The following is an 11,168-nucleotide window of genomic DNA, read 5'->3' on the forward strand; positions in this document are numbered from 1 at the left end:
TTGTCTGAGTTGTGTTTTTTATGCACTTGCGGGAACGATAGAAACAGCAGTACGGACATGACTGCGATAGCAGACGTATACCGATCCTAAGTGCAATTGCACTAGTTTTATTGACGTCGGACCGACTATTTCCTATTTTAATAATCCCCCAATTCAACTCATTTCACCCTCCAATACTTCCGGGGGGTTGATCAAATTTATTTAAAATGTCGTCGCCAACGCAAGTGGTGAGTCCTTTGTTCAATCGATTCATGATTATCATTTTTTTCGTATTTTTAATTCCCCGTTTGTTTTCGTAAAGCTCGTACGAGAAGCGAAAATTCGAGTGAATTCAACCAGAATTTTCCTTTGTTGTATTGAAATTTTTTCTATTTACTCACGCAAACCCGATAAAGAGCTGATTAGATCACATTGACGCTATTATTTAGCTATTGTAGGAGTCAATTCTTTATGTGATACCAAATTTAACGCACGGTTCTCTTTCAAGTTCTTTGTTTTAGTCGAAAATTGCATTCATTCAAATTTTATAAATCATACGTGGGACTTGAAGAACAATTGCTTTGTGCCAGATGAACCGTTTGTTTAAGATGAATAAACCGTGTTTCTTCCGGTATCATTTATTTAATTGAAATTAAGAAAGTGAATTCATTTAGATTGAACAAACACCAGGAACCCTATAAAATAGATAATTTAATTAGAATTCAATATTTTTTAATTATCGATTTATTTCGAAAGCAATCGATTTAGGTACTGAGAGTCTCTGGGGACACCTCACCTGGAACAATTAAAAAAGAATTTTTATTTTCAATAAAAGCTTCATTACATTCTACTCGCATGAATGTCAGGAAGAAATAATTCTTGCATTAAAGCTAAATTATTGCACTTCGTATAAATAAACGTCAAATAAATTTCCTTGTTACAATACTGGGACATTTCGAAATAAAATAATACTCTGCCAATTATTAATCAATTCAGTTGAAATAAATAATTAATCAATCGTTGCAGTAGTGGAATTGTAGATTCAGAGTATTATCGGATTAATTCATTCAATTACGATCATATTATAATCATATTATAAAAACTGGAATTATTTTAATAAATAATTACTCCAGTAAAATTGATTCGTCATGAATCATTTCTCTGGATGCTGTACCACGTGAAGTGATAAGGCTGATAAGGAGACGAGGCTCAACTGGATTTTGAGTGAATAAAGGTGATATTTTCAGTTAAAGAGCTGCGGTCCAAAACTGGTACCATTCTTCAAGAGTGTCTGCGTGTATTTCGTGCTTTTGGCAGAACAACCGTCATTACTCACGGCGTGTTTCAAATGTTTGCCAATAATCAGTCTTATCATATTTGTACTCCTCCATGGAATGAGTCTCTCGGAAGAGTGAGTTTTATCGCTGGAAATGGCCATCGGTCAAATGAGCTCATTCAATTAATTATTCCAGGTACACGTACTCGAGGAGGATATTGACTGGCCTGGTGTTCAGTTGCCTAGGTGATGCCTTCATCGTCTGGCCGAATTTTTTTCTCCTGGGGATGGCTATGTTCGCTATTGCACAGATCATGTACATCACAGCGTTCGGTTTCAAACCGCTCAATCCGTCGCTCGGCATTTTCATATTTTCGTTGTCATTGCTGGGTATGAAAAATTCAGACGATTCCTCATCATGTAGTTTAGAAAGGCTTCAGAAGTAATACCAAGCAATTATTCAAATTTAAGTGAAATTACAAATTTTAGTAATGAAGCGATGGAAAGAAATTACTCAACGCACGACTTTCCGCAGTTTTTTGGGAATATCTTCGAAATTCAACCAGATTGCGAAATTTTTGTCAGGACGTTTTCTGTGGATCTAATTGACAGCCGCAAATTCGGTCATTACAAAAATTTTTATATCTCCCTCGGTTTCGGGTATATTTATCAAATACCGGATAATTCAGTTGAATTATTTCATTTTTTCACTTCTGGAAATTATCTTGTGCATATTATATCATTTTATCGTCAAGACTAAGAAAAGTATTAAAAATATTAGTAGTGATTAAGACAAGCCCTTTAATTGGGCCCCTGTTTTATGTTGATTCAGTAAAAAAATTATATAGTTTAGGGAATGTATGGCAGGGGACAATGGTTTCTGCTTAACTTTACAGTCCTTTATACACTGATGCCTGGGCTGAGTGGAGTTCTGACAATAGGGGTACCGATATATACATTTCTACTCGTAACTATGTCATGGCGAGCTGTGTCCAGAGTGCTGTTCTTCAAAGTATGGAAAATTTTATTTTTTATTTATCCAATTCAATGGACAGAGTTATTCGATAGTTAGATGTCCTTTCCTGGAAGTTACTCTTCAAATCGCATACAAACGTTGATGGAAATTCTAATATTTGTTTATCTGTTGCTCATGCAGTATAATTATTCTTGAATGCAAAACTATCTGGAGACTTCAGACCGCACGTTATGTAAATGAACGACCATCGATCAATTTTTTGAAACTTTGTACTGACATCCTCTGGACGTCAATCCCTAATTGCCATGAGCATTCACAAAAACAAGTTTTAGATGTACTCCCAGACTGCCGAAAAAAATTGATTGCTGAATGAAAATTAACAAAATAAAATGTAAATGTGAATTAATGAGGTCTAGTTACATCACGAATGATATTTCGGATGCTAGCTTCTCATTTGCCTTTTCATTTTGCCAAGCATTTCTAAAATTGCCATTAACTATAATATGGCCTGAGATGCAATGACAATTAATGAATTTTTGAAATGATCGACACGAAAAAAAAATGTAGATAACATTAAGAAATTACAGAGCTGGGCCCCAATGAAATTTTTTGCAAAGTCTTTTTCACAGAACACAATGAATGCAATAACATAAATGAATAAATAAATGGTGTTCAAGGAGCCGTGGACATGGACAAAGCTGTGCAGTTGCATCGGTGGTATATTCTTCGTGATATCGGATACACTTCTAGGTCTTCACCACTGGTACCATCCAATGCCATACGCAACCGTAAGCTTTCTCGATCCACATAACTCCCAATTAAATCATTCAACCCTTGTCTCACACATATTATTTCTAAAGGTGTCAATAATGCTGACCTACTATGCGGCGCAGCTCGGAATAGCCCTGAGTGCTGTAGACTCGAGGGAGAACGCCAAATCATCTGTCAAACAGCGATAAACAGCAATAAACACCAAATAATTATGAAATCTCAATGATCCAAATGTTACGACTAACACATCGTGTAGCAACATTATGTTTTTCTGTATTAGAAAATTCCTGTTAAAAATTACTTGTTGACACTGCCACTGTCTTCAGGCAGCAACTGAACTGGAGGGTATAATTGAGATTGAATTAGGGGGCAATCAAACTGGCAATGATCGCTGACGTTGGCCTTTTCATTGTCGACGTAAAACAGCATTGGGTAACATTCTATTTTTCTTCAAACAGTACAAGGGTTCTTTCCTATTCTCTCTCCTATTGTATCCATTACGTAGGACGATTAGAGTTAGAGGACGAATGGCAAATCTGCTTATCGTCTGGATCGGTAATGATACAGTGATTGACTGGATAACTGGGTAGTTGAAGAAATGGAGGAATTATCTGGACTATTACGGGTGCATCACTGGATAAATCACGAATGCCAGTGGGGAAAAAAAATAGTGCTAAATAAACCTGAGAACGTGTTTACGTAATAATCAGGTCTTTTTTTCGCCCCAATTATTCTCTAGATTTATTTTTTACTATTTACCGGTATCTATCACAAGTAGACGTTGAATCTCTATCCACCGACGGTGTTAATTCCATGTTTGTCAACTTTAATCTTGTGTAATGTAAATTAAGAATTTAATGTATGGGTAGAGGGTAAAAAAAATGTTCCGCAAACACGCGACCTTCGGTACCTTTAAATCCAGATGAGAATCTATTATTAGTAATGAGTGGCGGAGGGATAGCGTGACGCTGTGAACGATGTAGTTGATTCGAGTGTTGGTTTTTGCAGGACTTTTTGGTTCTATTTTTTTTTTATTTTAAGGACTTCACTCTTAATTTCCATTAATTTCAGGAAGGAAGTTATTATGTGCAATTTTCACCTCTGTGATTTAGTCAAGAATTTGATTTATTTCTTTTTTATGGAGATTACGAGGCGAGTCGAGTGGATGTGACTTTGAACTGATACGAGTGATTAACGGGAATTATTCTCTGAAATAGACTGATGGATTGATATACTGGATGTAGGAAATTTCAATTAGATGCAGGGAATATACGTAAAGTATTTTTATCGTACTTTTTTTGATTTGGATGTAGCATGAACCGATGAAATAACTTTTAAGGTCGGGTTCTATCATCTTTCAAACACGTGCTTCATTGTTTTTTCTACAATTTTTTGTATTCCGCGAATTCATAAATTCTTTTGAGAATATCAATTCCAAATTCTCACGTGTTGCACGTTGAAATTGTGCTTGATGCATATTTGTAACAAGAATATTGCAAAAATCTGAATAGCGTGAGAAATATGATACAACCGGACCCTAGATTTTCAGACTGTAAAGAAAAGTATAAATTTATTATATAACTCGTTGAGTAAATGAGGAAAAATATATTATCATTCTCTGTTGACTGAAAACCTATCCAATTGTAAGGCTCAATATTAAATTCTTCAATAGAGCATGTCTAGAACGAAGAACAATAGGTAAATATTTTGTCATCATGTAGACGTACTGCGACCGGTGACATTAAATGTTAAAGTTTAAATAAATATAAACGAGATACAACAAACGCTCAACGTTTTGCTACATAATAAGTGTTTGATAAAAATCCATGCAAGTACATTCCAACTTTCTGTTGATTTGTTCATTTTTCCTAACAGGTAACAATACTAGTACAAAATATCACACAATTGTTCAGGAATAATCAGAAATACTTATCCGCCACTTTCTTTCATAAAAGACATTTCACCTTTTTTTCCACTCTATTCTACGGCTTTTTGTCGCCCTTTTTCTTACGTTTGACAGCTGGTTCTGAGGACTCACCCCTCACGTTATCCTCAGCATGATCGTCAGCCCCAAGGTCATACTTGACTGCCAATCGTTGCTTGATCATCAATCCGCGGATGAGCTTCCTCCAGTTGCCCCAGATTCTTTTCTCTCGTTTTTCCTTTGCTCTTTTGGCTGCGGCTATTTGCTCCTCTTCCCAGGCCTCTCGGAGGGTGTCCTCGTGCTCCTCTGCCACGACAAAACCCTCGAACGCTGGGAGAGCCCCTCTGCACCCAAAATTAAATCCCACACATGCTGGGGCACAATCGATGTGCAACTTTTTTGCTATTCTGTTTAATCCTGGAACTGAAGGAGAAATGGGAATCGTTGTTAGACAGTAATAGAATAATTTCCACATGTTTTACTTTTTCTAAGGATTATATGTGAAATCAACTGCTGATTGATGGAAAGATTGTGGTAAATCATGACTTTCCTCTCCCAAAGATTCTAGATTAGCCCTCGGACTGGCAAAATCACATGCATTAAAAATTCATGCTCGCTATTATGAGCTTTTCCAACTGTGGCTATTTACGAGAAAATCAATTCAGAATAGCCAGTAACTTACGATCGATATGAACAGCACCCTTAGGCAGCATACACTGTTTAAAGAGATCAACATTTCCATATTCATTACGTGGTATGACACCATCCTTGACTTCCGGTGGTATATAAGGAGTCGTTTGCCATTGTCCGAATAATTCCAAGGGTTGATCCTTCATCCTTTGTCCTGTGAACTGAGTTAAAAGTCTCGCTTTTTATCTCCTTGAAAATTACCATTAATTGTAATTCATTTATTGAATTTTTTTTCTAATGTCATCATCGAGGAATTAATTTCATTTTTCGTGAAATTTATCAATGATAAAAAATATGTAGAGAAATGATACCTTATCCCATTTGGGCATGGCTTTAACAATTTTGTAAGCCTCTGAGGCAGGTTTAACGACTCTAGCCTCCTTGTGCCATGTCTCTCTGGAGCGAAGGGTGTGGACGCAGTGACGAGAGTAGATAGCATCCCCAGTTTTGAGATGCCCCAGAGGAACGCAGTCAGGTGGATAAAGTGCCTCGAACTTCAGCAGATGCCTTTGCACGACATAGAGAGGATGTCCCTTGCACTCGGTGAGAGTTTTGGGCAGGGGCTGCTCGAGCTCCTTCTGGAGAAGCATTTCATCCTCAGCCCTGGAAATGGCAGTTTCCCGTTCAGCCCATGTTTCGAGACTCTCCTTCCACCACTTCTCGTCTATCCTTTGCTTCCTGGTGTCCGTCAGCCAGTGAGGGCAATACCTCCTCGTGATATCCTTCAACGTTCCCATCGAATTCCATCCAATAATATAGAGAACTGGTCGGGGTATCTTCTTGAATATTTCCGAGACACAGTGGATCTTCTCATCAGGGACACTGACACTGATCCAGCTTTCTTCAGACTCGACGTACACTTCAGCCCACAAATACGTGGTGTCCCTTGCATCGAATTTCTTCACTTCATCCTCTTCATCTGACGACAGCACTCGACGATCAATGCTGGATTTCCTGGAGGTAGAGGCCTTCGGATTCGATTCCCTCTCTGATTTGATTTTCGTCTTGACTTTTTTCTTTGATTCTACCGGTTTCGAATTCTTCGACTCTATCTTTCGTTTCTTTGGAGGACTGAAGTGCTCAGAAGAATCGGATTCCGACTCAGAGTCTGTCCCCAGGTAGCTATCATCACTCTCTCTTCGTTCGACGTTAGCCTTCGCCGAGGCAGTCGCCCCAGAACTTTTCCCAACTCTCTGAGACACTTTCTTGAGATCCAAAGTGGCTTTTCCAGCTTTAGACGAAGGTTTTACAGAAATATCCTTTGAGGCTGCTACTTTTTCAGTCTCTGTAGCATTCCCCGTCCACGAACGCAGTCGTTTCACAATTGGAGTTTGGTTTGTTCCCTCATCATTCTCGTCCAACTGTTTAATTCCAGGGATAGACTTTTTATCTGGATCCCTCGAGAATTTGGCGAGAAACACTTGAACTGCCTTTTTCTTGGCCGCGTTCTTGGCAGCGGAATCCCCTGCACAGCTGTTCTCAGGAATGATCTTGGAGGGCGAGAGCTTCCTCTCCTCTTGGGACCCATCCTTCTTCCTCAAGTTCCACTGTCCCTTTTTCAGTGATTTCACTTGTTTCTTATCCTCGCTTTTTACTTTGCCCTCCGTTGATCCGTGTCTCTTCGGGTTTTCTTCTTTTTTCTCTGATTTATTCACACCTGATCCCTCTTTCTTCAAAATCTGTGCCTTTTCCCCTTTACCCTCGTTCTTGGACCTGTCAGGAACCTGAAACAGCTGATCCCTGGTCACCTTCATGGCTGGAGGGCACAAAGAGACAATCAACCTGCAATTCAGTCCAATAGCCCTGAGTGTCGCTATGTAAATCAGTACAAGTTCCCTGTGATTGTGAGCTGTCTTCTTCCTCATCCTCTCTAGGAGCATCTCCTTGGTGACCCCATGGTCCTCTTTATTTAATTCAACTTTAATTACCCTCTTAAACCACTTGGTGAAGCCCTCCAGGTACTTGAGATCCACTCGGCCATCAGGACAGATCTCTTGGGGCACTAGACTCATCGCTGTCGAGAGGACCTCAGGAGCATTCGCTTGGAGATTCAGGTGGAAACCATGGGCTAACCAGCAGAGCAGTCCAACCTTATGAATGTACAACTGACTGGATCTCAACCTCTGGTTCATCTTCTTGACAAGTTCGGCCTCCAGGTCAATCCCTCGTTTCTTCCTCCGATTGAAGAGCATCTCTGTACCTGGAATTGTAATGGTGATGCCGTCCTTGGGGATCGTGTGCTTGGACTCTTCTGAAACATTCTTCTCATCATCGTCATCATTATCTGTCTCTAAACTGACTCCAAGGCCACTCTCTCCTCCTCCTAAGGCATTTATCTCATCTGCCAGCAAGGCATTCACCTCATCTGCCAGATCCTGCTGGGATTTCTTCCCTGGGGTAGAGGTCTTAGAGGGCACAGCTAACATATCTGGACGGCTTTTGGCTTTCTCCAGGTTCCTCATGACCTCTGCCAACAGCACCGACGTATCCTTCCTTTCTTCTTCGAAGTCATCAGAATCACTGGAGGATGGACAATCCGGCGTGGGGTTAGGTTTTCTCGATGTTGACTGCGAAAAAAATTCACTGTCCAGGTTGATCTTGTCAGGTGCAACAAGATAATCATCACTACTGCTCGAACTCTCGTCGTCACTCATTATTCCCGGTTTTTGTTACTTCGGTTAATTTGTTGATAATTGATTTATTATTGTTGTCGGTTATTCTCTTGATTACTGAATTCGTTTTTTCACGCACTCGCTCATACCAGGACATCTTCTGGTATGTCCAGGAACTTGGTACCAAAATATAGCAAAAATGTTATTCCCCCCGAAATTTGACGTTTGTTCTTGTTCATTGTTTTTTTCTTTTTCGCCTGATAGTAGAGTGATGATCTCGGTTGTTCTATCCTTTTTATCAGAATTGAGTGGTTTAGGGTGGAGGTAGTTGGGAGTTGGAGCCAGAGAATTCGATACTTAAGCTGTTGAGTTCCTTTGGTTTCTCTCATTAAAATTCTTCATTAATTAGCGTCTTATCCAGTCTGAACAGATAAGAGAGTTCACTACTTCATCTCGTGTCCACTATTCAATTCTAAAATTCGTGTTGTGACTATTAGCTTCATTTTCGATAATTAAAATTTTTTTATTGCAACAAATGAAATGTCTGGAGCAGTGGGACACCTGACAAAATTTCACAACTGTAGAATATTGAGAGATGGAGAAATTATTCATGAGCACTTGTGGGTTCGCGATGGGAGGTTTGTGGACCCGGAGAAGATTTTTTACGGCGAGAAGATTCAACCTGATGAGATCGTTGACTGCGGAGGAGCTCTGATATCCCCGGGGTACATCGAAATGCAGATTAATGGTGAAGAAAAATTAATTGAAATTAATTAAATAAATTATAAATAAATAAATAAATTTATTAATTAATTTATCGTCTTATCACTCGGACTCTGAACTGTATTTATTTATAAAAATAGTAATTTTCATTGATTTTAAACCGTTTTTAGGTGGGTATGGCATTGATTTCTCCCACAACATCGAGAACGTGGAGGAGGGGATCAGCAAGGTCGCTAAAGAACTCCTAGGCCATGGAGTGACTTCGTTCTGTCCGACTTTGGTGACCTCGTCCCCTGAGGTATATCGCAAAGTCCTTCCGAGGATCAAGAGGACCGATGGAGGGCCCCAGGGTGCTGGGGTTCTGGGAGTCCACGTGGAGGGGCCCTTCATTAGTCCAAACAAAAAAGGGGCACACGAGGAATTCTACATCAAACGGTTTGACAAAGTAAAGAGAAATTAATTCTTTGACATTCCAGGCTGATTAATCCACAATATTTTTTTTCCAGGGCTTCACGACTCTCATGGAGGTTTATGGAAGTCTGGATAACATTTGTTACGTTACTCTCGCTCCAGAGCTGAGCCATACCTGCGAGATTATCCAGGAACTGTGCGATAGACAGATTAAAGTTTCTGTAGGTGAGGCAGGAAAGCAATAATGTCATTGTGATTAAAATTGAAGAGTAATTGTGATGTGATTTCATCGGGAATTATTTTTTCAGGTCATTCAACTGCAAATCTGAAGGAAGGGGAAGAGGCAGTCAGGGCTGGGGCTTCCTTTATCACTCATTTGTTCAATGCAATGTTGCCGGTTTGTATTTAATTATGTAGAATTTATTTTACTTTACATTTTTGCAATTAGCTACGAATTTTTAGATTATACTAACAATTCAAAAAATTGTGAGGAAGTCACTGGAAATGTGAAGTTTCATTGGATTTTTTTATAAATAGTTCCATCATAGAGATCCAGGTCTAGTGGGTCTCTTGACTTCTGATCAAATTCCCCAGGAGAGAAAAATCCATTATGGAATAATCGCAGATGGTATTCATACTCATCCAGCTGCTTTACGAATAGCTCATCGAACTGCTCCAGAAGGTATTTTTGGCGATTATAAATTGCGAATTATCTTAAATCTCGGTTTGTATTCCTGACACAGTTTACTTGTTTCCCAGGTCTTGTGTTGGTGACCGATGCTATTTCCGCCCTGGGGCTTCCGGAAGGTCTTCACATGCTTGGACAACAGGATATTGAGGTCAGGGCCGGACGGGCGTACATTGCCAAAACCAATACTCTTTGTGGAAGCACAACTGATATGTCTGAGTGTGTGAGATTTTTCAAACAGGCCACAGGTAACAAATTACTCCAATTTAAACTGTTTTTATTATGGAAATTGTTTTTTTTTTAAATCCGCCAGTTGAATTAAAATTAATTTATTATGTCGCAAAGCAAATAACAAGTCTATTGAATTAATCAAATAATTCACTGAAGAATATTTTTTAAAAATTAATTTCTAATTATTCAATTAGTTATTAATCTATAATTTGAGATGTGCATCACTCAAAGCGGGTGAAATCAAGTTTTAATTAAAAAAAAACATAATGATATATTTAATATTTCTTATTGGATGCAATTGGGAAAAGATAAAATTAAAAGGCCTGAAGGGGTATAAGTTGAATTCTGGTATAAACGAAAATTACAAAAGGGGAAACAGAACAAATTAATAATTTCCACAGGTTGCACAACAGTAGACGCCCTGGAAGCAGCCACTCTGCATCCAGCTAGAGCTCTAGGTCTCGAAGGACGTAAAGGTGTCCTCGAATACGGTGCAGACGCAGATTTTATTATTTTGAATGACAACTTGGAGGTGCTGTCAACCTGGATTGCTGGAGAACGCGTTTACCTGAACAAGAAATCCCTAGCTTCTGATCGAGTCGAACTAGCACGACAAGACATTCAATTATGACAACCCCAGCATATATCTTTAAACAATTGACAATGAAAAATTTCTACTTGAAGATTTACAACTATTTTTCTATGCAATGATAACGATTTTTCGAGGTTTTTACAATGATAAAACCATCTGTTGCTCTGTTGAATGTTATAAAATAAAGAGTGTGATATGATTAAGCTTTTGTTTAATGCAACAAAAGCAAGTTTTTTAATCTTCCAACGTATTCAAGCTGTTCAAGTGCTGCGCATTAATTCAGAGAAGAAAGATA

At 38.8% G+C, this 11,168-nt stretch overlaps 3 protein-coding genes across 3 annotated transcripts; 2 read left to right on the forward strand and 1 right to left on the reverse strand.

The window, feature by feature from the left end:
- Nucleotides 1–51: 51 nt before the first annotated feature.
- Nucleotides 52–4,884, forward strand: LOC105263477 (lysoplasmalogenase-like protein TMEM86A). The gene is made up of 6 exons (XM_011299711.1): nucleotides 52–227; nucleotides 1,227–1,390; nucleotides 1,452–1,645; nucleotides 2,152–2,267; nucleotides 2,909–3,019; nucleotides 3,092–4,884. The coding sequence occupies exons 1-6, from the start codon at nucleotides 207–209 to the stop codon at nucleotides 3,188–3,190; spliced, it is 705 nt and encodes a 234-aa protein (XP_011298013.1). The 5' UTR covers nucleotides 52–206; the 3' UTR covers nucleotides 3,191–4,884.
- Xpc (DNA repair protein complementing XP-C cells homolog) lies at nucleotides 4,026–8,377 on the reverse strand. The gene is made up of 3 exons (XM_011299700.1): nucleotides 5,928–8,377; nucleotides 5,609–5,777; nucleotides 4,026–5,349 (listed from the first exon to the last, which is right to left on the reverse strand). Exons 1-3 carry the CDS (start codon nucleotides 8,268–8,270, stop codon nucleotides 4,985–4,987), a joined length of 2,877 nt encoding a protein of 958 aa, XP_011298002.1. The 5' UTR covers nucleotides 8,271–8,377; the 3' UTR covers nucleotides 4,026–4,984.
- Nucleotides 8,378–8,500: 123 nt separating this feature from the next.
- Nucleotides 8,501–11,076, forward strand: LOC105263517 (putative N-acetylglucosamine-6-phosphate deacetylase). Its single transcript, XM_011299773.1, has 7 exons — nucleotides 8,501–8,976; nucleotides 9,122–9,396; nucleotides 9,458–9,587; nucleotides 9,671–9,759; nucleotides 9,900–10,044; nucleotides 10,122–10,298; nucleotides 10,683–11,076. Exons 1-7 carry the CDS (start codon nucleotides 8,769–8,771, stop codon nucleotides 10,910–10,912), a joined length of 1,254 nt encoding a protein of 417 aa, XP_011298075.1. The 5' UTR covers nucleotides 8,501–8,768; the 3' UTR covers nucleotides 10,913–11,076.
- The last annotated feature ends 92 nt before the right edge of the window (nucleotides 11,077–11,168 follow it).

This window comes from Fopius arisanus, unplaced genomic scaffold (genome assembly GCF_000806365.1).
Source record: "Fopius arisanus strain USDA-PBARC FA_bdor unplaced genomic scaffold, ASM80636v1 scaffold00001, whole genome shotgun sequence".
Classification (NCBI taxonomy): Eukaryota; Metazoa; Arthropoda; class Insecta; order Hymenoptera; family Braconidae; genus Fopius; species Fopius arisanus.

Excerpts from the sequence above, each read along its gene's own strand:
- Xpc (XM_011299700.1), bottom strand. The coding sequence starts at position 8,270 with ATGAGTGACGACGAGAGTTCGAGCAGTAGTGATGATTATCTTGTTGCA. Across the intron at positions 5,778-5,927 it reads CCATGCCCAAATGGGATAAG|TTCACAGGACAAAGGATGAA; the intron begins GTATCATTTCTC and ends CTTTTAACTCAG. Across the intron at positions 5,350-5,608 it reads GGGTGCTGTTCATATCGATC|TTCCAGGATTAAACAGAATA; the intron begins GTAAGTTACTGG and ends TTTCTCCTTCAG.
- LOC105263477 (XM_011299711.1), top strand. The coding sequence starts at position 207 with ATGTCGTCGCCAACGCAAGTG. Across the intron at positions 228-1,226 it reads TGTCGTCGCCAACGCAAGTG|TTAAAGAGCTGCGGTCCAAA; the intron begins GTGAGTCCTTTG and ends TGATATTTTCAG. Across the intron at positions 3,020-3,091 it reads ATCCAATGCCATACGCAACC|GTGTCAATAATGCTGACCTA; the intron begins GTAAGCTTTCTC and ends TTATTTCTAAAG.
- LOC105263517 (XM_011299773.1), top strand. The coding sequence starts at position 8,769 with ATGTCTGGAGCAGTGGGACACCTGACAAAATTTCACAACTGTAGAATA. Across the intron at positions 9,588-9,670 it reads ACAGATTAAAGTTTCTGTAG|GTCATTCAACTGCAAATCTG; the intron begins GTGAGGCAGGAA and ends TTATTTTTTCAG. Across the intron at positions 9,760-9,899 it reads TGTTCAATGCAATGTTGCCG|TTCCATCATAGAGATCCAGG; the intron begins GTTTGTATTTAA and ends TTTTATAAATAG.